A 25,213-nucleotide genomic window follows, 5' to 3' on the forward strand; every position below is an offset into this window, starting at 1 on the left:
AGCTCAGCTTCAAAGGATATCCTAGGAAAGAAATTAAAGACTTCTTAATTAGTGCAGCAATTAAGCTTTCTTGGTAGCATTTTAATCAGCACAGGCCCTATCAAAGGACAAACAGAACGATTTGCAGGTCTTTGAATTTTAAACAGTCTTATTGATTTCAGCACAATACGTCTTCACAAAACACAGGGAGAATTTTCTAATATCAGTTACAGTACTTTGAATTTTGCTTATGCAAATTGAGTGCAGGTTGGAGAAGATGAGATGGAGGGAGAGGACCTCAAACAACCAGAGATGTAAAACAATAAACAAACAAGACAAAAGCTTTGAAAGCTAAAGATGCAATGGAAAGGGTGAGAAATATGAAATCTGTGGAGCTGATTTATCTGTTGTTAAATACTGTTTGCCTTAATCACTGGTAACATTTCTAAAATGAAAAAAAGAAAGAAAGAAATCTTAAAAAATTGCACGGTTTTCCTTTCCTATGTATTTTCATTTGCATTATATGTTTTTTTCTAATCCTATTGTTTGATCAAAGGAGTGAATGATAATTCCTAGAAACGGTTTAGAGAGCAGAGGTAAGTTGGGAGGAAGCTCGCATTCAGGTGGGGGCAAACGCCCAAAGCCCTGCTTTTGAGTAGAGCACGTGCTGGGAAGTGCAGGTTCCCTGCAGAAAATTGGGAGTTTGCTTCCAAGCAGAGTGGGACTATGATTTGGTCAGCTCCCATTACTTCCTATCTGTGGCTTCTGAACGTGGCAGGTATTGGGTGATGGACTGTTTAAGGAAATAGGAGAAATGAGAAAGGTAAGGGCAGCTTTGGGGCACCTAATTCCATTTTTTTTTCCATTTGAATTTAAAATAAAGAAACTGTAGTTTAACAGCTTTGAAACTATATCAAAGTTTATTAAAGTTGTGCATGCAATTCTAAAAGAAAATCTGTTTTTCAGGACTTAATATCTTCTTTGTCTTCTCCATTCATTAACATAGTAGTTTGGCATTTTTTAAAGGTAATATTTTCTAAAACATGCATAAACACTTAAAGAGGTGTTTTCATGTATGTGATATGTAGCCAATCATTATTTTAAAATAAGAACAGATAGAAGGCATGCAAAGTTAAACTATTTCTGAACATTTAAAAATACATTAGCCAAATAACTATATATTAAATAATTTTTTAAAATAACTGGGCCAATTTTGTAAACTTTAGCTATCTTTACAGAACTTTATCTAGTTTTTGGCATCAATCAATTTTCTGAATTCTTATGACCCAGGAAAGACTCCTGAAATAGCTACTACACACCAAAAAGTTTAGCATAAACTTAGAGAAATTAGTCAATAGCGTCATATTTCTTTGTGGCTGTTCCCCGTATCTTTTGACATTCAAATTCAAAGAGTTTAAAAAACTGAAATGATAAAAAGGAATGGCGTAAATTCAATGCAAAAATGGCAAAAATTTCCTTATGATATTTCTCAATACTGTGAACCTGGTGCTAACAGTTTATTTTTTAACTTGTCAAGTGCTAAAGCATTGTTTCTATCTTGTGAAGTTAGTGAACATGTGTAGACAGGTTTGGAGTTAAATTATTTAGGACTCCCTGAGATATAAACAGAGAACAGACATAACCTATGCGCAAATCGTATGCTGGTCAAAACCCTTTGAATAAATACTTGCATGCAACAAGTTAGAAAAGGAGAGAGAAAGGTAAGGAGGGTCAGTCAGTCTAAATTCAGCCTAATGTTTTTAAGTACAGCTACTACTCTTTCTGTTTTCCAAGTCAAGCAGGGAGCTTTGTTTTGTTCTTTTCATTATTTATAAACACACTTTTACTGGCAAACTGAAAAAGACTTTCCTAAATATGAAAAAAAAAATAGTCATACTGTACAACATTAGCAAGTACCCTTGGGATATAAGGACGTGAAGAAGTTGATTACTGTGCAAGACAGGTAAGAAAAATCAGTTTTATAAATCTTCAGGGGTGCCTGATGTCTTCTAATTCTGTAGGTATAATAAGCATTTTGACCTCCCTTTGGGGCAAAAGTGAATTTATCCTGAGCGAGCGACATCAGAGCAAGCCTTTCTTTCTTCCTACAATCTATTGGGTAATAAGGAGTTGAATACAGAGAGTTCCATTACTCTTAAGCGATTTCAGACTGACTTTTTACCTACAACTTGAAGACTTTTCCTCGAATTTTCACTATCTTTATGCAAATAAATAACTTAATAGATAAGAACAATCAGATGCATCAGACATACCCTTTGCTTACATGTGAATTTTCCTTAAGATAATTTCTTAGTAATCATAAAAGAGAGGGGATGTGTTTTCATTTACATCTCATTACAAAAAAACCCGAGCAATCCTTGAAGGACAGCTTGAAGCGCTCCGGCTCCTCTTAAGTTGGCAGGCAGTCGCTTAGTAGGTTTTGGAAAACAATACGAGTCGTCGCGGACGAAATGGAATATTAGACATACAATCTAACGGTAGTGGAAGAGAAGTAGACGATCTCTTCTCCTTTTCCGATCGCCACTTGGGTATCTCCGGCTTCTCTTCTCCGTCCCTCCCAGAGTTTCTTCCCCAATCCGCCCCCCCCCCCCGCCCCTCCCTCCTCCTCTTTTCCGCTCACTCGCTTTCCCTCTGTGCTTCGCGCTCCCGGAGCCTCTGCTCCGAGTTCCTGGTTGGATAATTTGGGTTAATACTAGTGAGTGAGGTTTTTGCGGCTTCAAAGGGTATTTCAAGTTTCCGGAGCTCCTCCCCTCTGCACCGTGTGACAACAACAACCCGTCCAGCCGGCAGCCTGCACTTTTCAGCTCATTTTCTCTCTGTCATTCCCCTCTCAATCTTTGATCAATGTACTTGCCAGGGAGAACCCAAGTCCTTCAAACCTCCTCCTTTTCACCTTCATCCTCAACTTTGTGCTAGCGCGGGACCCACACGACAGCAGCCGACCCTCCCCGCCGCCCCCGCCCCCGGCCGGCCCCCCGGTCCCAGCCCCCGGAGAGGACTCGCGTTTCTACTTGCGGGACACTTTTGTGCGTTTCTCTCCAGAGCGCCTCGCGCGCTCGCCCCTCCTGCGCTCGCTCTTTCTTACCCTCGCCTCCTCTTCTCCCCTTTCCCTCGTTCTCTCCCGGAGTTGTTGTTGTTGCTGCTGCCCTCGAGCTCCTTCTCCCCGTCTTCCCCGTGCCCTCCCTGGGGTGTGTGGCAACTTTCCCCTCCGCTTCTGCTCCTCGCGTCCCCCCGTCTATGTGACCATGGCCGTGCCGGCGGCTTTGATCCCTCCGACCCAGCTGGTCCCCCCTCAGCCCCCGGTCTCCACCTCTGCTTCCTCCTCCGGCACCACCACCTCCACCTCCTCGGCGACCTCGTCTCCGGCTCCGTCCATCGGGCCCCCGGCGTCCTCGGGGCCAACTCTGTTCCGGCCGGAGTCCATCGCCACGGCGGCGGCGGCGGCGGCGGCCACAGTCACCTCTACCGGCAGCAGCGGCAGCGCAGGCGGCGGTGGCAACGCCGGCAACGGAGGCGGCGGCGGCGGCGGCGGCAGCTGCAACCCCAGCCTGGCGACCGCGGGCGGCGGCGGCGGCGGCATCAGCGCCGGCGGCGGCGGCGCCTCCAGCACCCCCATCACCGCGAGCACCGGCAGCGGCTGCAGCAGTAGCAGCAGCAGCAGCAGCAGCAGTAGCAGCAGCAGCAGTAGCAGCAGCAGCAGCAGTAGCAGCAACAGCAGCTGCGGCCCCCTCCCCGGGAAACCCGTGTACTCGACCCCGTCCCCAGTGGAAAACACCCCCCAGAATAATGAGTGCAAAATGGTGGATCTGAGGGGGGCCAAAGTGGCTTCCTTCACGGTGGAGGGCTGCGAGCTGATCTGCCTGCCCCAGGCTTTCGACCTGTTCCTGAAGCACTTGGTGGGGGGCTTGCACACGGTCTACACCAAGCTGAAGCGGCTGGAGATCACGCCGGTGGTGTGCAATGTGGAGCAGGTTCGCATTCTGAGGGGACTGGGCGCCATCCAGCCCGGAGTGAACCGCTGCAAACTCATCTCCAGGAAGGACTTCGAGACCCTCTACAATGACTGCACCAACGCCAGGTAAAGAGCGGGGGGCAGCCTCCGCCGCCCGGGGTCCTTTCCCCTCCGACCCCTCACCCTTCCCTCGCTGCCCTCCCGGCGCCGCTCGCTCCGCGCGCCCGCGAGCCGCGCGCCCCAGTGAGCGCGGCCCTCGGCTCCCCGTCCTCGGGGCTGGCCGGCGGATCCGACCTCTGAGAAGTAGCAGCCATCTCACCCGACCCAGACCTCGTTCTTCCGGCACGGTCCGCTCCTTGCGCGCCTGCCCGCAGGGGCTGGGCTGCTGGGGGACCCGGGAACCCCAACCCCCGGGGTGAGGGGGCGGGAAGGAGGAGAACCGTGCCTTTCCAGGTGTCACCGCCCCTCCCCTGGCTGCGCCGGCGTCTGGGGTCTCTTCTCAGCGCGGCTGCCCGAGTGTGCGCTCCCCTTGGACCCGGGTTCCCCCGCGAGCGGCGGCGGGGCACCGGAGGGGCTGGCCCGCGGCGCCGAGCCGCGTCCCGGGGGCAGAGGGAGGTCGTGACCCTGCCGGGCAGGGTTTGGGAAGCTGGAAGTTAGGGAAGCGGGAGGTAGTCTAGGCAGTGGGCTACTTCTAAGTCGGGAGGGGAGCGACCTTAGAGGCCAAGCGGCCTGGGGCGATCCTAAGGGACCCGAAGCGAGTTCAGCCCCAAAACCCTGAGGGGAAGCCCGGTGAGGGGAGGGGTCTGTGTGTGCGCGCACGTGTGCCTGTGTGCGTGTGCAAAGTAGATAAAGGAGTTCGCTGCCCCGGGGCAGAATCGAGGGGACCGGCGGGTTTTCTTCTGCAGGGGGAGGTGATCGGGCGCCTGTGACTCTGGGAAGCTGAATTGGAGACAAGGGGAAGGAAGACCACACAGCTCCCTCCCTCAATTGCGTTCTCTCTACCTCAACACACTGTTCTTTCTTTGCCTATCTTTCCTTTCCTTTTCCTTCTTTATTTATTTTTTCCGTTTCTTTTCTTTTTTAGTTTAAGGTTAGTAGCTCACGCAATGAGCAGGTGCAGGTTTTGCACCAGGAGGCTCTTTGGATCTCAATACAGGAGCCCGTGCGGTGGCTTCTCCATCCCGGCAAAGCGCGCGAACCCTGAAGGCCGCAGGACCGGGAGCCCAGCCAGACCAGTTTTATGCTAATGAACTTTCACTGGGGGAGGATCTACCGAGAGGGGGCGGGAGTGGGGTAGCTTGTCAGTTTCGGGGTAGAAATAGTCGTGTCACCCGCTTTCCCAGTTCTGCTTTGTCCCCACCGTTCGCTGGAAAGTTCAGTTGTCGGGAGAAAGCGAGTAGGGAAAGTTGTAGACCAGAAGCGGGCGCGTGAGAACTCCCCGCGAAATTTGCGCGGAGACTTCCATACCCTTCCAATCGTTGAAGGACCCGGAGAAAGAATGGAGTTGTACTCTGTCAGGGTGTGTGCCCCTAGTAGAGCTAGGGAAACTGAGGTGGGAAAGAAAAGGGGATAGGACACGACCAGAAGGAAACCGAAGTGAAAAGGCTTTAATTATTTCTTCCTTGGTAGATCACCCTAGGCTAGTGCCCCCGGAAAGCTGTAAAACGAAAAGACCAACTCCAACTCAACAAATGTCCCATCCTGACCTAGCCAGAAACTTCTCGTGTTTATTTGCCATTATTTGCATGGGGTAAGAGTGTGTGTCTGTATTTTGGATCTTCATTTCTACTATTTCAGGATGAATGCTCAGAACGCGCGTGTGTGCGTGTACGCGCGCGTGTCCAAGAGTATGGACAGGTGGCAGTAAAGATTGAGGGGAAATCTTGATCACTAAACGCCATTTACTGAGATAATTGGAACCCTTGGACGTACAGAAGATAACATATTTGCTAAAAATACTTTTCTTTAGATCTATTCGAATCAGGCAGAAAATTGTTACGGAGTTTTTATAAGGAATGCTAGTTGAAATTTGAAGCCTGTTCAGATATGATTGTTATAAAATTGTCCATCTATCTACCCAGTAAACTGTGAAGTGCTACTGTTTTTCTCTTCAGGAATCAAACCGCTCTCTCTGAAATCCTCTTTGTGTGTTTCTTAAAGCATGCACTATACTAGATAACTAATGGCCATTTCACATCACACACACACACACACACACACACATTGCTAGAAAAAACTTCTCTCAATGACTGTAGCGTTATAATCAATGTAAAGCAGATAACGTTACATCTCTTACAATTATTTCCTTGTTTATTTTTCTGAAATTTTTGCTTAGACTTTGAAATTGAAGTCCTCTCCATATGATTAGAGAATATTCTTAAAGTTATTGGCAAAATTTCTTATCCCCCCTGCCCGGGGTTAACAGTTGCTCTTTAGACTTCAAACTTAGAGCCAAAATAAGTTAAACCCAGTAAAATTGTTTATCTCTTCAAAAATATAACACCAATACTCTAATTATATTTCAGTCACCTGGTCGTTGCAATTACATGTTACTCTAAAACTCTATTTTAGGTTATTTTTAAGTTATACATGGTAAGTCTGTTGATTTACTATTGCATTTTGATCTATCAACACAAGAGTTACTCAAACCCTGTTACATGCAAAAACAGCAGCCGTTAACCTTCAAAGATGTGTAATTGCAGATATCTACCTGGGTTTTCTAACTCTGCCAGTGACTAAGAAAATAGAAAACTTATAATTGAACCTTCTTTCACCACAATATACAGTTTGCAGTGTATGCATTGTTATTTCACATGATAATTACAAGTGTTATTGTCTTATTCGTTAACTTTAAAAGCAATACCTAAAATACTTTTCATTTTGAATTTTAAAAATTTAAATTACCTTTTTTCATTCAAGTCCAGTTTATGCCTTTGCTATTCAAATCTTTATTCACTTAGATATATTGATTTCTTTCATTCTGGTTTCCTTCACTTCTGGCTATTTAAAGGGACTAAAGAAACAACTCATGCAGAAGATAAGAGAAACTGTGCAAAAAAATAAAGCAAACTATATACAACAATATATACTTAGTGTATAAGAAACATCTAATCTTAACACTTTCAGCTTTTTATAGAACACATATCTAATTATGTGTCTTGATAGCATTTAGATACCAGGGAATCTGAGGAACCCGAAAGATGTTAAAGAAAAAAGACGTTCAAAAACTTGCTCAAAGTGGCCCAGTAAGTTAATAACAACCCTTAGAGTGGGTTTAATTTGCTTGGGGCTATTGCATCAGTATGCTCTCTATAAAAACTAGAATAAATATTGAAGCCTTCTGTCATTACCACAAGGAGATGAAACAGAGACTATCACCTGCTTGATGGTAAAGCTAAAAGTAAGGGTCTCAAAACATGAGAGAAAATGGAAGGAAATATATTTAAAAGTTGTCAAATGACCAAGTCTGACCTTGATCAGCTTCCTTCAATTATTATTTTTAAACTAAACATTAGTTGCATGAACTTGGCTGTTGCAACAGAGGTCACTTAATTAACTGGTAGCCATTAAACAACAACAAAAAAAGAAAAGTAATTATGTACATGGTCAAGTTTCTTATGAGTCAGTCTCTTGTTTGTAGATTTGGGTTAATATGCAATTTTCTGTGAATTCGGGTAATCAGAAGTGACTCTTTTTTATTTTAAGTAACATACTTATTTTTTGCATACTGCCAGAAGATGATTTCGTGTCAGGATTTCTCAGACCAAATTGTGATTTGGGCACTATGTAGCCCTAGATTTGTGGAGTTTTTAACTTGAATAGCTTACAGACATTTTATATGCATATACATACATTCACAAACAGTATTCCTTTGTCTTAAAAGTTAATATCATCCATAGATAGCAAATTGAAAGACTTTGCAAGTCTTTTTTGTTTAGTAGTAATATGTGGATGAAATTTTCATATACTAAGTATAAAATATTTTCCAATTCTTGGCTCTAATTGTTTTTAATCAGGAGTTTTAATAAAGATGGCACACGGAACCAGTCTATATTTATTTAACATTTCCCCCGTTTCATGCTTTTCAGTGGCACACACTTCACAAACTTATGCATCTATATAGAAAGTTTCAACACAAATATAGATTTACTTCTAACAGATAATTATACTTGGCACAGAGAAATAAAGAAAATACTTTAAATGAAGAGAGACTATGCTTTTGAAGTTTTTGTATTGCAGTCGATTAATGACTCCTATAAAGTCTAATGTTTATTTTTATAGCATTTCAAAAAGAATATAGCATAATTAGGAGACTGAGGCCTAAATATAAAAGTTTTAGTTTGGTCCCACCACTTATTTCTGTCTACTTTAAAATTTTAGTAAATTATAATTTAATAACTAATATATAAATAAAGTCTAAGAACATTATAACCTAGACATTACCTTTTTCAGTCAAATTATATTGCAAAATACAAAATCTTCAAAATGAGTTCTTTGGATAATATCTTTCAAACCATTTTTTTTGGAGTTAACCTAATAATATTATATAGTCATTATTGTGAAAAGTGCTTACTGAAGATGGTTTACTTTCTGAATTCCACAGATTATTAGTTAATGCTCTAAGACACTTTATTTGATTTGCACATATGATATTTTATTTTGTGGAGCTGAAAACATTTATGAATAATAAATTGCTGGACAAGCTTTCCTTTTTAAGAATGCCCCTGCAAAAATATTTTTGCACTTGTATTTAATACACAATTTTTAACTCTTAATTTTATTTCTAAATCTGCTGTTATTTTTTGCTTAATCTACTACACTTCACAGAGTTGCATATAAACTGTTGAGACCACTATTAGCCAGTCTGTTTTTGCGTCACTACTTCCCCCAACCTCCTGAGACGTGACACCCAATATTGATTAAAGTCTTGGCTGGATTTGAGCATAAATCACTGTTCTCTTTGCTGATTTACCATGTGTGATTCACCAGCATATGAAAACATAATATGCTTTATTTTTCATTTTATATTTTGTTTTTGGAGTGTAAGTACCATTTATAAATTAGTTGTTGTTTTAGTAACAATTTGTGTTTTGACTATCAATTAGTATTATTTTATCTTTCCAAGTTGTTCTACTAAATTGTTTCATACAATTGCCTTTGTTAATCAAGTAAAATAATCATTTAAATTGCATTATATTAGCAACACAGAGCATGTATTGCAAAGTGTAGTAAGAAATGAAACTCTCACAGGTTGTTAACTGTCTCCTTTTGAATCTTTGAAGAAATTTATTTGAACTATGCCTTCTAAATAGGTACAGATGAGTCTTCTAGATTCACAGAACATTTTGATTTTAAGTTTTTTGTTAGATGGTCTTCTAAAAAAGTTAAATGTTGCCTGAAATTTACCTTCCAAGGATTTCATTTTCAGAGTGTTCCCCACCACCACCACCACCACCACCAAAAAACAACAACAACAACAACAAAAAAACAGAATAGCAGGAGATGTAAAAAATGTTATTAAGTATTTGGATATTTAAGTAAGTAATTAAGATAAAGTTTTATTATTTAAAGTTTAAACTGTTATAAGAACAGAATGACATTAGCAAGTGCCAACATGTGCCATTCTCTTAACTACTGAGTTATTGAATTGTGATTGGCTGGTTACTTATATACATACATGCATATATACATATATATTCTTTCCTAAGTGCTTCAGTGTAAAAACTCTAGCTAAAATACATTAAAATATATTTAAGACTTGGAGACTTCATTAAGGAACCTCTGTTCTATTATATTTGTAATTTTCAATAAATTATTTTAAATAAAGAAAACCCTTAATTAAAAGTCCACCTAATAGGGGTCAGATAAGTGTAATATCAAAGGCTCCGATCTGCAGAGACACTTCTCAGGAATAGCAGAGGCTCTGTGAACCTACATTGTGCGTTAATTCCTTTACTTTCCTTCTTCTCAGTTTGCCAGAAAATTTCCAGACAAAAGTAGTTTTTTGCTACAGTAGCTCCTTTTAAAGTAACTTTAAATTACTGATATTTACTTTGTGTAGTATGTGTCACAGTATAGAAATGCTTTTATTAGAATAGTGTAAATAGTTCACCAAATTATTCCTTTGGAAAATAAGAACACTGGAGATGGTATATTTATGTTTGGCTTAGTAATTAGTTATTATTAGATTAACTGGTGGATCACTTTATTTTGATGCATTTATTTACTTTGAGAAGGTTCTGAAAATCTTTTAAGAGTGTCCATTACAGTTCATGATTCACTTAATATTAAAATGTGCAAATGACTCTGAACAGTATTTTCTATGGTATAAATTAGTCAACTAGGCCATTAGTCAATGAAAGCTTTTCTTTTAAAAAATTAATGATAGAATTAAACTTAGTGGAATAAAATAACAGATAAAGGTCATATAATATAGAATATAATCATGAATAGAGAATGACCCATATCACCACTGCCACTTAGTCCAAAGTCAGGGAGATTGAATCAAGTACATTTTACATTTCATTTGTGTCCTGATTTGGATTTACTTTATAAAGTAAGAAGATTCTAATTCATTCAGTAAAAAATTTATATGTAGATTTTCTAAATTGAATGTTGAATTGACTGCCTTGGCTGGGTGGCTCAGTTTGTTAAAGCGTCATTCCCATACATTGTAGGTTCCGTCTTAGTGATGGCACATGCAAGAATCAACCAATGAATGCATAGGTGGAACAATAAATCAATATCTTTCAAATCAATTAAAAACAAAAAACAAAATAAAAAGAAATCGTCAATTACTTGTTAAAGGTATGGTCCGTTGCTTTCTGAGTCAAATTATGTTGGATTTGATCCAAATATCAGGCTGGGATTCTTTTGCACATTTGAATGTACGTGATTTGAGTGAAAGTTGTCAAAGACAACTTGCTAAACTGGAATCCTCATTATGTCATTATTTAATTGGACTTACATTTTTGTTTTTATAAGTTTATTGAAGTGTCTAAAAACTTTACAGCACAACCAGATACTGAATAGCTAGTTTTGTTTTTTTTTTAGTTTTAGAGAATAATGAAAAGACAAAAAGAGCTTAACTGAATCATTAAAACATTTTATTATGTAAGATGAATACTACACCTGTAAGATATTATGTATTTCTAGGGGGGGGGAGTCAAAATACTTTACTGTGATTTGAAGAGTATAAATTTAATTTAACAATAGATAAACAGAATAATCCTACAGTGGATCATGAGGAAAAGTAACATGTTTGACAGAAAATTGTATGTGCTTTTCAAGCATGATTTTTACAAAGCAATATTGAAATAGACAACAAAATAGATTAGATACTTTTAGTAACTTTGAAGAATTTAAGAATGTCTTTCTTTTCCTAAAATAACTGAATGAAGAAGTAAACAAAATATTAAATAACGACAGTAAAATCTTTGAATTGGTATGGTATCAAATGTTTCTAAAAAATTAGATTACTCTTTTAGTCACAACAAGAAAATGGGACCTTTTTTCAAAGACAAACAAAACATATTATTAAAGAAAGAATACTAGTTGAAAAGGATTTATTTGATGGAAACACATAGAAACACTTGCAGTAAATACCTGCTTATTCAATTAACAAATACTAGTTATTTGTTAAGTAAAGATAATGGAAAAAATCTCTAGAATATATTAAGAAATACTTGATTCACATATCAAAATGATGAGTAATTTTGTTAAAATCTTAAAATGATTATATTATGGAATTTTATTAATAGCAACAGTGAAATGCTGTCTTATTCAGTCTCACATTTCAAAGACATTTTGTTTATGCACGAACAATGTGAATCTCTGAATGTATAACAAATCTTTGAGCTCTTCACAGTTCTGCTAAAATATACTGATATATTCAACAGATTTAACTTATATTTTATATTTAAAATATATGATTTTTATTTAGCTTAATTTTTAGAAATGATACTTATTTCTTAAGTTAGGCAGTTTTTAGTTTCATAGTTCCTTTGGATTTTAAATTAATAACTTGGAGCACTTTTAATTGTCATATATTTTATACTATGATGGATATTCTTCTGTGTGCAACAAGTATAAAATATTCATCATTATTTTAGAGTCCTTTGTGGTGGCTATTTTTGTTTATATTGGCCTTTCCGTTTGTAGTCTATGTATGTATGCTTAAATAATTACATCTTTGTTAGAAAAATCGTTATCTATGTATGTGTATATGTATACACACACACACACACACACACACACAGAGGTTTATAGGACATAGGACAGGTTGTAGTAAAATAACCTACCAGTAAAGTTGGTTTTCATTTTGCTTTCTATAAGGCATTGAAATGTAAATTTTACATAAATCAGATTCTGATGGGCAGAATGACAGTATAAAATACATTTAAAATTAATTTTATGGTGAAAAATAATTTATACTTAAATGTTTTAAAATATAACACAATGTTACAAGCTTAGTAGGACAGTGATGTAAAACTTTTCTTAATTTTCCTAGACCTTTATTTTTCTAACTAAAGTGTATTTTTATTTCTCTATGAAGAATACTTACATCTGAAAATTATTTTTATTTATGTGAAATAGATATTAAACCCTTAGAAACTAGAATCTGTACATTATTGAATGACATTTAATGTGCTTGATGTCATTGCTCCATTTCTTTTAGTGGATTATTTCATCGCTACTTGCACTTTAGAGCAAGCATATTATTTAAAATCAGTGGATAAATGATAGGAAAACAATTTTATAACCTAAAAAGAAAATGATAGCTCTTCTAAAAGCTTTGCCATCAATGAGCTGAGCTAGGAATGAGGTCAGTGGGTTAATCTGCAGGTCTACATAAGGAGATGTGTATCACCACTTCTTGTAGTAGACTATAATTGTCTTTGAAAACACCTGGTACAGGTCCAGTTAAATTGAAATCAATTACTTTCTCAATCATTTCATGGCATTTGTCAAGTCATTACATCATTGGTAAAAGTGCAAGCATGTATGCATTTTTTTTTTTTTGCAAAGTAAGAAAGAAGCTTATAAAACAGTAACTACTTAAAAGTTTCAGCCTCATTTAAAGGTTGTGGAATAAAAATCTTGTATATAATAAATGTGAAATATTTGGTAAGAATTTCATCTTTGCATTTAGATAAGTAAAAAGAAGCAAATTTCACATTACTTTTTGCATCGTGGGCTATGCATACATTTTATAAGAAAAAAATAAGTAGCTAAACATGGCTTCAAAATATTTCATGGCTTGTGAGCTCTGATACTTTTATTCTTATCCTCAAAGAACCCTCTGACAAGTGCACATTATAATCAAAGATGAATATATGTCTGCTCTCTACTGATTTTTTTTTCTTCAAACCATTGACAGTACATGCAGATTTGAACTTGTAGCCAGGAAGAGTGCTTCCATGCTTCAAATTGCCAAAAGACCCCCAGGGATAGAAACTTGACCTGCTTTTATGAAACCATAGAATTACATTTATACAAGTTACCCCATGGGAAAGGAATGAACTGATCCCAATTCAAACCTTAATATTGGAACCTTCTGGGTCAAATTTGATTTTTCTTTCTGTTAACACACATTTGGCTACTAAATTTCCAAGTAGATATTTTTAGGAAATTTTAAAAAATACTATTCATGAATAACACTTCACAGTTAAACCCGAGTGCCATCAAAATTTTGCAGCTCTACAGGTTTTCACATGTTTATTAGGATGTTACTTTTTAAAAACAAACTATCTTTTAAATATACATCCTAGATGTAAAGAGTTTAAATATAAATCTGTTTAATTGCATGTGAAAACATTGAATTTGTACTTTTTAAAATTTAATTTCTGTCCCTTGAAGAATCAGCCCAAATACAGGAAGAAACTTTTTTTAAAGGCATTGTTCCTGTGATAACATTATAGAATAAGGATTTTTATATGAATATATTTAACTTTTATTGTTTTTAAACATTTTAAATTGTTATATTTCTTATTTTATTTTTAGTTAGACCACCTGAAGGGGTTTTCATATAGTTTCTTTTACCCTTAATATGTAGTAATAAGTGAAAGTGGTGATTATTGATAATTTGGATACAGAAAAGGTATTTTTATTTTATTTGGATTCACTTTAGTTATGTGAACTGGCTTATGTTGAAAACTGAAATTAATCTCATCTTCAAAATAAAGAGGAATTTATGTATATAATAGTTTGCTTAATTTCTGGACTATCAAAATGCTTTATCATATATATATGAATGAATAAGTAATATAAATGGGTTCAGTTATAATATCTTTTTGCATATAACTGAAGGAATGAAATGACCACTACTGGTTATAGAATCTAATTCTCTATATATAATGACTTGCTTTCAATCTTCTCTATACAAAAACATTTTATAAATGGTAAAGCAACACAAATGAATACATACCGCCACTAAAATATATGCTGTTACAGTTCTGATGGCTAACTAATTCCATGATTGGATTCTGGAACCTAGGTTAGCAAATTCTTTTCCCAATTAAAAAATTAAAAGAATATCAAAAACCTTTCACTTCTTTTATCACTTTACATGGATAAAACCATCTGGATAATTGGTTATTTTCCTACAAAGACTTAACATAAAAATTTCTAATAAGGTTGGTTATAATAAATCAATTCTTGAAGTAGAGCATTGACATTTTCAAAGGAAGATTTACTTCTGTTCTTACTTACTATCATAAGTAATGATCATGAAGGAGAAAACATTTAGAGTTTTAAACATGTGTTTATTTTTTTATTGGCTATCATGTGGCAAAACCAACGACAACAACTTACTTTTACTTTAAGCTAATATTTTTCTAACTTGCTTTGACACTGGTTTTGTTAATGAAATTCAAAAATTAAATCAATTATTTGGATTTTATCTAAGTCACTTTGATGCCATATTTATAAAATACCAATATCTGATTAAATATTTCTTTTAATTTGAAAGTTTGCTTCAACTATTGCTCTGCATTTTCTCTGATTGTGATGGAAAAAGGAAAGGGGTTAGGTCACATGACTCAATCACATTATGCCCTTCTTAAAAAGACTAGTTCAGGGAAGGCAACCTATTTTGGCTTTTGTAATGGTGATAGTATGAAGTTTCTGTGACCTTTTTTGCTTTCCAGTGGCACTCTGCAGCTCTGTTTCTAATAATGATTGACGGAATATACCTCATAAACTGAAAAAGAAAAAAATCACCTTAAAAAAACCTTGCTATAAAATGCATGAAAGGAGAGATGGAACTTTTGTATTTGAGATGATTTTGTAAAAGTAGAATAATTTTTAATATTGCACAGAATTCTACATTGTACTTAAAATTAGAAGCCTTCAGACATCAAACTAATTTCATCTTCTTAATATCTTCATCATCTAAATTATCTTCAGAATAATTCTTTCTTTTTTTGCAGAAACTCTAGTGAAATTATGCATGAAATATAAACACTTTATCTTAAAATTTTCCTATAAACATTTAGTCTAAAAGAGAACAAATTGGATTTTTGATCTGTTGATATTTAGGTGAATCTCCCAAATTCAACAGTGTAAAAACATAATTTATTTTTTCTTAAGGCATTTTATTTCAAGTTTAGGAAATAAAATTAAAATGGAGTAAATGTCTTTACTCTTTCTTTTAGGGTGTGGGTTAAATAAGAGCCCATGATAGGGATGCTGTTTGTTTTTCACAAAAGTTGTTTGTGATTTCAGGTACTCTTGGGAAATCTCTTGATCAGATTCACATCTGTTCCTGTCAAAGTGGGTGCTAAGATACCGGTCACCCAGCAACCATGTCCAAGAGGGAATTGGGCTGATAATAACTTCAAAAAGGAATGACAGATGCTAGATTAGGATGAAAGACAAAACGCATGAAAAATGAGCTTGTTAGAATCAAAAATTTGTTCAAGCACCTTTATGCAAATTAAATGAATATTGAATATTTGCATGCAGTAATTTCTACTTTTCCTTTGATTGAAAAGAATAGTGCATTTAAACTCACAAATGTGACTACTTTCTTTTGTACTAACCAACATACAAAACCAAATCTCATTTAAAAAAAATCAGATTAGCCACCTGGGTTTTTATATCTCTACTAAGTATGTTACATTGTTTTTTCTTATAACAATGGTACTCTTTGGGACAACTGGGTTTATCTAATTTGTTCATAAACAGTCTAGTGTGAGTTAAGATTATTTTAGATTAATATAAATTCATTTCTTTCCATTTCTTGAGAAAGCATTTTAAAAGTAACCTTATGCTATTGTCCTTGAAATTGGTTAATGTACATTAATAAAAAATCACTCAAGATGAGTTCACACCAAAAGCACAGACTTCTCATTGACTGGTTAAATAACAATGCATTAAAGTAAAGCAGGGTGGCATATCCAAAATGAAATGTAGGCAGAAAGATCTCTTCAAAATTTAAGATGCTTTTTGATACATTACTAGTTTTTCTATTGAAGAGTTCACATGCTAATCAGAATTTAAAAGGGCCTGATAAAATAGAGTGATTGAGAGAGGTTCTGAGTCTTGGTTTAGCAATGTCTAATGTGGTCACGTAGAGAAATTGATTTTCTTCAGAAATTAATTAATTTTTCATATCGCCCTAAGCTGCAGTTAAAAAGAGTGCATACTTGTCTGTTTTTTTCCAGAAATATTGCCTAATCATATTAATACCATTGCCCCAAGGATGAAAAGATAATTGTACAAATGCATTTGGAAATATGTATCACTGAGTATTTATGATTAAATTATGCAAATGACCCAGCTCTCATCCTTTCCAGATCCAGATTGTCTAATTAGGATTGATATGCTGAATGGATGTTCCAGAATTTGAATACAAGCATGTCCAAAGAGCAGAAAATTGGAAATGACAAGGCTGCAACCCAAAGAAAAGTGTCTTTCGTATCTATACTTTGTTAATGTGCTGTTAGCAGTTGAGGGTTTTTCCCTCCCTTTGGCTATTTTGTGACTCATATGTCCTTATTAGAAACAAGTATGCAAAATGAATTGAACTTTAGCTAATAACCGTTCATTTCTATTTGAGGCTTAGTAAATAATCTGGTCATTCAAAAAAAATATCACTACTAAGTTGTTTCAAACAATGTAAACTTCCTCTTAATTGACTCTTTTTTTTTTTAGAAAAACTTCCTCAGAGTTGGTGTAATTTTATTTCAAAGCTAGCTCTCCAAACTTAATTCTATACTAGTGCAATATTTTCTAAGAATATGCTTTCTTAAATCTACAGTTCATTCATTTGATCATTCTTTTACTTAAATTTAGAGAAAACTGTTTAAGCAACAATTTTGATTAGGAAAAAAAAAACCCCAGCACTTTAAATGTAACAATGGTTGAATTTTAGGTCCTCAGCAGGCTTTCTCCCTCATTGATTACACTCATTCATCTTAGATGGAGGGTGATAGTGAGGAGCTAGGAAGGGACCGAGCTGTCAGGACTCCAGCCTTTGTTAAGCAGCGGGTAGTCACTGCCTCTGAACTGGCCTGGCTCCTGCTTTCCATCTGCAGGATGATGGATTGCTATGTTTAATACATTTCAGCTTTTGTCTGTCATAGTGTGGACAGACAGTACTATCAGTGATTTCAACAGTGATTAGGGAACCATTTCAAACCTCTCCTATTGGCCAGACAGTTTCCAGAAATGTCTGATGAAACATACTCATTGGCACTCTGGCCATGTAAATGTGTAGTTTAACTATTCAGAGATGGTAGACTTGCTGTTTAAACCAAGGCAGAAACCCACTGAGAGTTTTAGTAAACTACATTTCCCCTTTAAACAAAATTACATGAGACAACATTCTAAGAACCTTTTGGGTCTAAAACTAAAATATGCATCCCAAGTGGTGCCACGTTAAGAAATATTTGTATTCTTTAAATAGTAACAGCCTGTGCTTACTGGCAGGACTGTATTCCACAGATTATGATGTCAGTTGTTGCTATACTCATCAATATTGAGCTGCTTAGCTACATTGGGGAGGGGGAAGTGGAATGTGAGGACTATGTTAAAGCAGTAAGACATGACATGGCTTGTGCTATGCTGGGATTTGCTGAGTTGTGGAGGCTCTGTGGTTCACAAGTCCAAAGAGTGAATGATTTCAACAAACAGAAAGTCATTATATACCAGCTCAATATTTTCCCTGGAGTGTCTTATTCTTTTTATAAAACTGGTGCAAAGAAAATACAATTAACTAAAAGAAAAGATTCTTTTAAGTCACTAATAACATTGGAAAAGTTTTATTTGGAAAATTGAACTTTACATATAAATAAATGGAATTTTACTAATTCTATTATAATGTGTTAAATGTAATCTAAATTATAACTTAAATTATAAAATGGACTATAAACATGGAGTTTTACCTTTTTTAATAGGTAATTATCAAAATACTAATCTAGCCAAAGTTTTGAAACAAAAGCTACTTGCATTAACAGGGAAGATTAAACACAAAGTTTAGTTAACAGCAAAGATCTGATGAGAATAATAACTCCAGATTCCAGATTATATTTTTTCTTTATTGATGGGGTTCTTACATTGCAAATTTTCACCTGGGATCCTTTCAGTAAAGTTTTCTTGTTTTGAATATATGATCACAAATACACAAAAATACATAATAGCACAAATATACTGCTCACAAAAATTAAGGGACATTTCAAAATGAATATGAAGCGATAAAAAGAAGCATTTTTTTATTATTAAACAAGAACATCAGAAAAGCAAACGACAAGCCAAAGAAAGTTGTTCAATTATGCAAATGAGATGCAAAACCAACTTTTATTTCATTGGTGAAAATACACTGTACAAAAGGCTGAAAGTACTAGAGTATCTGCATGTTCCCTGATTCCCTAATTTTTGTGAGCAGTGTACAGAAAGAAGCAGATTGTATTTCTTTTGAACCCGTTCAGTAGTTTTACTTGGTGGCATTTTGGCATTGCTGATTTAGTAATAAGGACAGGTGGTGCTGTACCTCCTGGGAGAGTTAGAAAAACATTCATATATTCTGTAGATTATCTTGTTCTTTTGTTATATTTTAAGGTTTGTCGTATTGAAACAGTGTTCATCTTAAAAATTGTGCATTCATTCAGCATATTCTAGAGGAATCATTTGTCAAAGTAAAGCAAAGGTGTAGCTCAGAGAATAGTTTTGAACAGAAATTATATAACTGGGTTTAATTAATCTGGATTTTTAATCAAAGCTATTTATAATTTTTGTAGCACATAGGTGGTGAAATAATGTACTGCTCCTCAACATTTTTGTATGCATAATCATTCTAATGTGTGGTTGTCAAATCTTTAGTTGTACAATGTTGCATATTCATTTATTGCTTCCATAGTGTGGGTGGGAGCAGGCAGGGAAGTGGCAGTGTTTATTCTTTTACAGAAGAATAAGGAAGGGAGGGGTAGCTATCAGCAGGTCATATCTCCTGAAATCACTGCAATGTGTGGAATTTTTATCAAGTTAGGGGATATGTATAGTTGAGTCTGAGTTAAGACTCCTGGCTTTGAGCTCTCAGTAGCAAATTGAATGGAAGAAGAGGAGGTGTTGAGTAAATATTCTAAAGTAGAACTATCACTCAGAATGGCCATACCTTAACCTGGTACATTTCTTCCCTTAAGCATTTGTTAATATATTGTAAGGAGTTAATTAACAGTCAATAGAGACTCAGGATAAAGAACCTGGCTGGGAGATAGACTTTAAAAAGAGTGAGTGCTTATGCAAAATAGAAGCTATAGATACTCCCCCCCCATATAGAAAATATAAGTAAGCGTTTGGCACATTCAAATATCTATTTTGCCACAAGTGAATGTGTTTGGGCTATTCAGAATTGGGTCTTTGTAACACTGGTAGTGTAAGTGCATGTTAGCATGGGCGCATGCGACCACTTGTACAGTGTAGGTTGCCAACCCTTGTTATACACGTTGTTGTTCTTATGTTTAGTTAAACACCATAATTACAAAGTAATACAAGTCATTTGTCTTACTGTGGTTAAAGAAAGAAAAAAATATGTGCTAGAAACTAAAGGAATGAGTTGCTCATGAAACTAAATGAACGAGTTTGTTGTCTGGAAATGTTTCAGAGTGAAGGAATATTAGAATCCCTTTAATCTACCCCAGCCATCTCTCAGCACTGTATGAGCACCCAGCACCTCTAGTCTTAGTGCCCTGCTCTTACTGGTTGGTAGATACATAGGTTGGGGAAAATAAGGACTCAGATCAGCAGGTTCAACTTCTTAATTCTCAGTAGCTTCCTATAATGATTCTACCTCTGATGAGGTGAAATACTACTGCATGAAAAAAGGGTTTTGGCCATCTTAGCTAATAAATCACTGCATGGCTGATCAGATCAATTGTGCATAAATCAGTTCCTTAAAGAGTCTTAAAGTAAGATTCTACCAAATATCAATCGATCCACCAGCTTGTTTAAAGGCGTAGTCTCTTGCCCATAGCAAACTGAACAGAAGTCCACAATGTTGAGATTGTTAATAGGCTGTCAACGTTGAAATGAATGTTTTCAGATCTCAGAGGCATAGCTGTGATGAGTAAAGCAATTGTGACAGTGTCAAGACAACTGATATATTTTTGTTCTTGCTAGTTCACTTCTGTTAGGTTAGCAAAAAAAATTAATTATTAATACAAATATGAAAACTTAATTTTGCAAGCTTTATCCACAAGTGTAATTTTGTAAATTTTGTAAATTGTAAAAGGTAATTTTTGGGGAATTGCTTCCCACAAAAATATCATTATATTATTTCAAAAAAAATTGATATGACTATTCAAGAGAAGTATTTCATTACCACGATAGCTCTAGATTTGAGATTTGCTAATCTACACACAATTTGGAGTCATGAGAACAATCTGGAAACTTGATTTCACGTTCTGATTACATTACTTACTACCTAGGGGATGTTGAATTAGTCAACTAGAACCCCCCATATTCTCAAATGGAAATTGGGGATAATAAAGATAACTTTTCTATTTATTTATTTATTTATTTATTTTCTGAAGTTGGAAACGGGGAGGCAGTCAGACAGACTCCTGCATGTGCCCGACCGTGATCTACCTGGCCTGCCCACCAAGGGGCGATGCTCTGCCCATCTGGGGCATTGCTCTGTTGCAACTAGAGCCATTCTAGTGCCTGAGGCAGAGGTCATGCAGCCATCCTCAGTGCCCAGGCCAACTTTGCTCCAATGGAGCCTCGGCTGCGGGAGGGAAGAGAGAGACAGAGAGGAAGGAGAGGGGGAGGGGTGGAGAAGCAGATGGGCGCTTCCCCTGTGTGCCCTGGCCAAGAATCGAACCCGGGACTCCTGCATGCCAGCTGACGCTCTACCACTGAGCCAACTGGCCAGGGCTTCTATTTATTTAAAAAGAAGATTATGAGGAATGAATTGTGATAATACATAGTTATTTGAAAGCACATCAGAAATGGTAAGGTGCTTTTCAAGAGTTGTTACCTGTTTAGAATTCCCAATTACTTTTAAAAGTTGAGATATAATGTACATATAATATTATATAAGTTTAAGGTATATAATATATACTTCAAAGTTATTATCACTACATCTTAAATGCTGTTGCTCAATTATGTTTTTAAATTAGTTTACTAGAATGACTTACAAAAGTGTAAAGAAAATCTATTTTGGCCTGACCTGTGGTGGCGCAGTGGATAAAGTGTTGATCTGGAATGCTCAGGTTGCGGGTTCGGGGCCCCGGGCTTGCCTGGTCAAGGCACATATGGGAGATGATGCCTTCTGCTCCTCTCCCCTTCTCTCTTGCTTTTTCTCTCCCCTCTCTAAAATGAATAAATAATAAAAGAAATTAAAAAGAAATCTATTTTGGTTCTTGCTATCATTCTTTTAAAGTCTTCTTTTAAAGGAAGTAACACTGAAATCATAACAAAAAGAAGAATTTGTGAATTCTGTAAAATTATGTGATCTTATAAATATAATATTAAAATTGTTTTGAAATTATCTTTCAGAAATATTATGAATAACAGGTTAATGTAGTTAAATCTTTGACAAGCAAGAAAAGTCAAAATACAGCCATAGCATATGCAAAGGAAATATTTGTTTTATTTTGAGGAGAATGGCATTCAATATCCATACTAACTACTATGCTAGTCTCTATGAAATTAAGTTGTATAGAAGTTTAAATAAGGTATTATTAAATCTTTGATTTCTTTTAAGTTAGCAAGACGATTCTATCATGGTTAAGTCTCTAAGGATCTTCTTAAATTAAATACATAATTTACAATTATTTTGTACCAAGCATCTAAAAATCCCAAAAGTTATTATTTTCTGTAGTCTTCTGTTTTGAAAATAAATTTAGGATAGGCATTCAAGCATCTTACCATAAAATTTGTTGTCTGCCAAATATTTTGTGAACTCATCAATATAATATAATGTTCCCTATTTCAGAATACTATTGTTCTGCCATTGTCTGTAGATTTATGAGAATGTCTTGACATTTTTGTAAATTATGAAACACATATTGTTTCTCCCTTGTTATGTTGTGAAATTTAGTAGGTTGTTGAAATTGGATCTGATTGATTTTCTCTTTGGCATTTGTCTACAAAAACATTTCATGTCTGCAGTTCACCAGAGGAAGGGAAATCCAGGTGTATTTTTGTTGCATTTTCCTTTATGTATCTAAAGTTCTGAAATACTTGTAATCTTTTTTTACAGATTTAAATGTAACTATTGAGATGCTTGCTGATAGAAAATTGTCTGGCTACTTCTTTAGGTCATAAGTTAATTTAAAAGCTGAATGAAATTAGCCTGACTTGTGGTGGCGCAGTGGATAAACCGTCGACCTGGAATGCTGAGGTCGCCGGTTCAAAACCCTGGGCTTGCCTGGTTAAGGCACATATGGGAGTTGATGCTTCCTGCTCCTCACTCTTCTCTCTCTCTCTCTGTACTCTCTAAAAAGAATAAATAAAATCTTAAAAAAAAAAACCTGAATGAAATTAATTTCTGGTGATTGATAGTTATCTCCCTGAGATTATTATAGAACAGGGGTCCCCAAACTTTTTACATAGAGGGCCAGTTCACTGTCCCTCAGACCGTTGGAGGGCCGGACTATAAAAAAAAACTATGAACAAATCCCTATGCACACTGCACATAACTTATTTTAAAATAAAAAAAACAAAACGGGAACAAATACAATATTTAAAATAAAAAACAAGTAAATTTAAATCAAGAAACTGACCAGTATTTCAATGGGAATATGGGCCTGCTTTTGGCTAATGAGATGGTCAATGTGCTCCTTTCATTGACCACCAATGAAAGAGGTGCCCCTTCTGGAAGTGCAGCGGGGGCCGGATAAATGGCCTCAGGGGGCCGCATGTGGCCCGCGTCCGTAGTTTGGGGACCCCTGTTATAGAATATCATCTCATATATGTTCTTATTAAAATTATCAGATATTGTCTGACCAGACAGTGGCACAGTGAATAGAGCATTGGACTGGGATGCAGAGGACCCAGGTTTGAGACCCTGAGGTCGCCAGCTTGAGCACAGGCTCATCTGGTTTGAGCAAAGCTCACCAGCTTGGACCCAAGGTCGCTGGCTGGAGCAAGGGGTTACTCCATCTGCTGTAGCCCCACGGTCAAGGCATATATGAGAAAGCAATCGTGAACAACTAAAGTGCTACAACAAAAAACTGATGATTGATGCTTCTCATCTCTCTGCGTTCCTGTCTGTCCCTATCTCTCTCTCTCTGACTCTCGGCTCTGTCTCTGTAAAAAACTATCAGGTACTTTCTGACACGGCACATAGTAGACACTCATTATAAGCATAATTGACTCTTTATAAATATTTGTTTGTATATTATTGAGTTGTGTTAAAATATACTTATGAGATTCATAATTTTAATACTTTTTTTTTTGTATTTTTCTGAGGCTGAAAACGGGGAGAGACAGTCAGACAGACTCCCGCATGCGCCCAACCGGGATCCACCCGGCACGCCCACCAGGGGCGACGCTCTGCCCACCAGGGGGCGATGCCCTGCCCCTCCGGGGTGTCGCTCTGCCGCGACCAGAGCCACTCCAGCGCCTGGGCCATCCTTGCTCCAATGGAGCCTCGGCTGCGGGAGGGGAATAGAGAGACAGAGAGGAGGAGGGGGTGGGGGTGGAGAAGCAAATGGGCACTTCTCCTATGTGCCCTGGCCGGGAATCGAACCCGGGTCCCCCACACGCCAGGCCGACGCTCTACCACTGAGCCAACCGGCCAGGGCCGAGATTCATAATTTTAGAGCATATTAGTTATCATCAAAAAATTAAAACATTAATGGAAATACATGTTTACATTTTTATGTAGGAATAAAACATAAAGTTATATTTAATATTGGTGCTTAAATATAACTTGTCAAATGTATCTCATGTATTTGCAATAGTTTAAGCACATATACTTAAACTTTATAGACACCTTTATAAGATTGAGATTTTATGTCTACCTCATTATTAAGGTTTATTTATCATCAAAGGTAACTAAATATATAATTTTTGAAGTACCTAAAAGTTTGAATTTAGTGGATAGACCAAAAATAAGAGTATATACATTTGCACTTTAAAACATCACCAGCAATAGTAAGAATTGTAGCTACTAATATTAGTGATTTTTATTTGCTAGAGATGAGTACCTTTAAGTCTCTACTAGCCATAAGAGATAAGTTCTCCCTGCTTTTGAAGAAAAGGTCACTTAATCAGAGCAGTAACTTAGAGCAGTTAATTAGCCTGCCCATAGTTACACAACTAGTCGTTCATGGCAACTGGAGAGAACAGAACCCAAGCAATCTCATTCTAGAACTTTTATTTCCTATATTTTCCTACTCAGATAGCATTTAACCAATGAATCTAATCTAGATTATAGTTTGAAGATTATAAATTATTTAGAAAGAATAAAGATATCTTAAAAAGACTTAAGATGCATGTGTGAGTTCTGCATGTTTATAGCAGTGTCGTAGTTTTATGGGAAAATTAAATAATATTTACAGTTCTAAGATTTTTAGAAACATTTTTACATTAAAGATACAGAGCGAGTTAGTTGTAATTTATTCCTTTATAGGAAGTACAGAAGTGACATTAGATTTTATATCCATTAGCACTGTAGATTAATTTTCATTGTCTTTTTAATTCAGTGATAGTAGCCTAATGGTTATGTTCTTCCAAGTAAAAAAGTATATCCTTTTACTCCCTTTTTATTCCTTAAATATTGTTACAGTGTTTTTTTTTTAAATATCTAAAGTT

General features: G+C 36.6%; 1 protein-coding gene across 2 annotated transcripts in view; it reads left to right on the forward strand.

The window, feature by feature from the left end:
- Window positions 1-3,102: 3,102 nt before the first annotated feature.
- Window positions 3,103-25,213, forward strand: part of DACH1 (dachshund family transcription factor 1) — a 453,518-nt gene continuing 431,407 nt past the window's right edge. For both annotated transcript variants that reach the window (XM_066235505.1, XM_066235506.1), the window contains exon 1: window positions 3,103-4,078. In XM_066235505.1, coding sequence (XP_066091602.1) covers window positions 3,246-4,078 — 833 coding nt within the window. In that variant the 5' untranslated portion in view covers window positions 3,103-3,245. The remainder of the gene's footprint in view (window positions 4,079-25,213) is intronic.

Source organism: Saccopteryx bilineata, chromosome 6, assembly GCF_036850765.1.
Source record: "Saccopteryx bilineata isolate mSacBil1 chromosome 6, mSacBil1_pri_phased_curated, whole genome shotgun sequence".
Lineage (NCBI taxonomy): Eukaryota > Metazoa > Chordata > Mammalia > Chiroptera > Emballonuridae > Saccopteryx > Saccopteryx bilineata.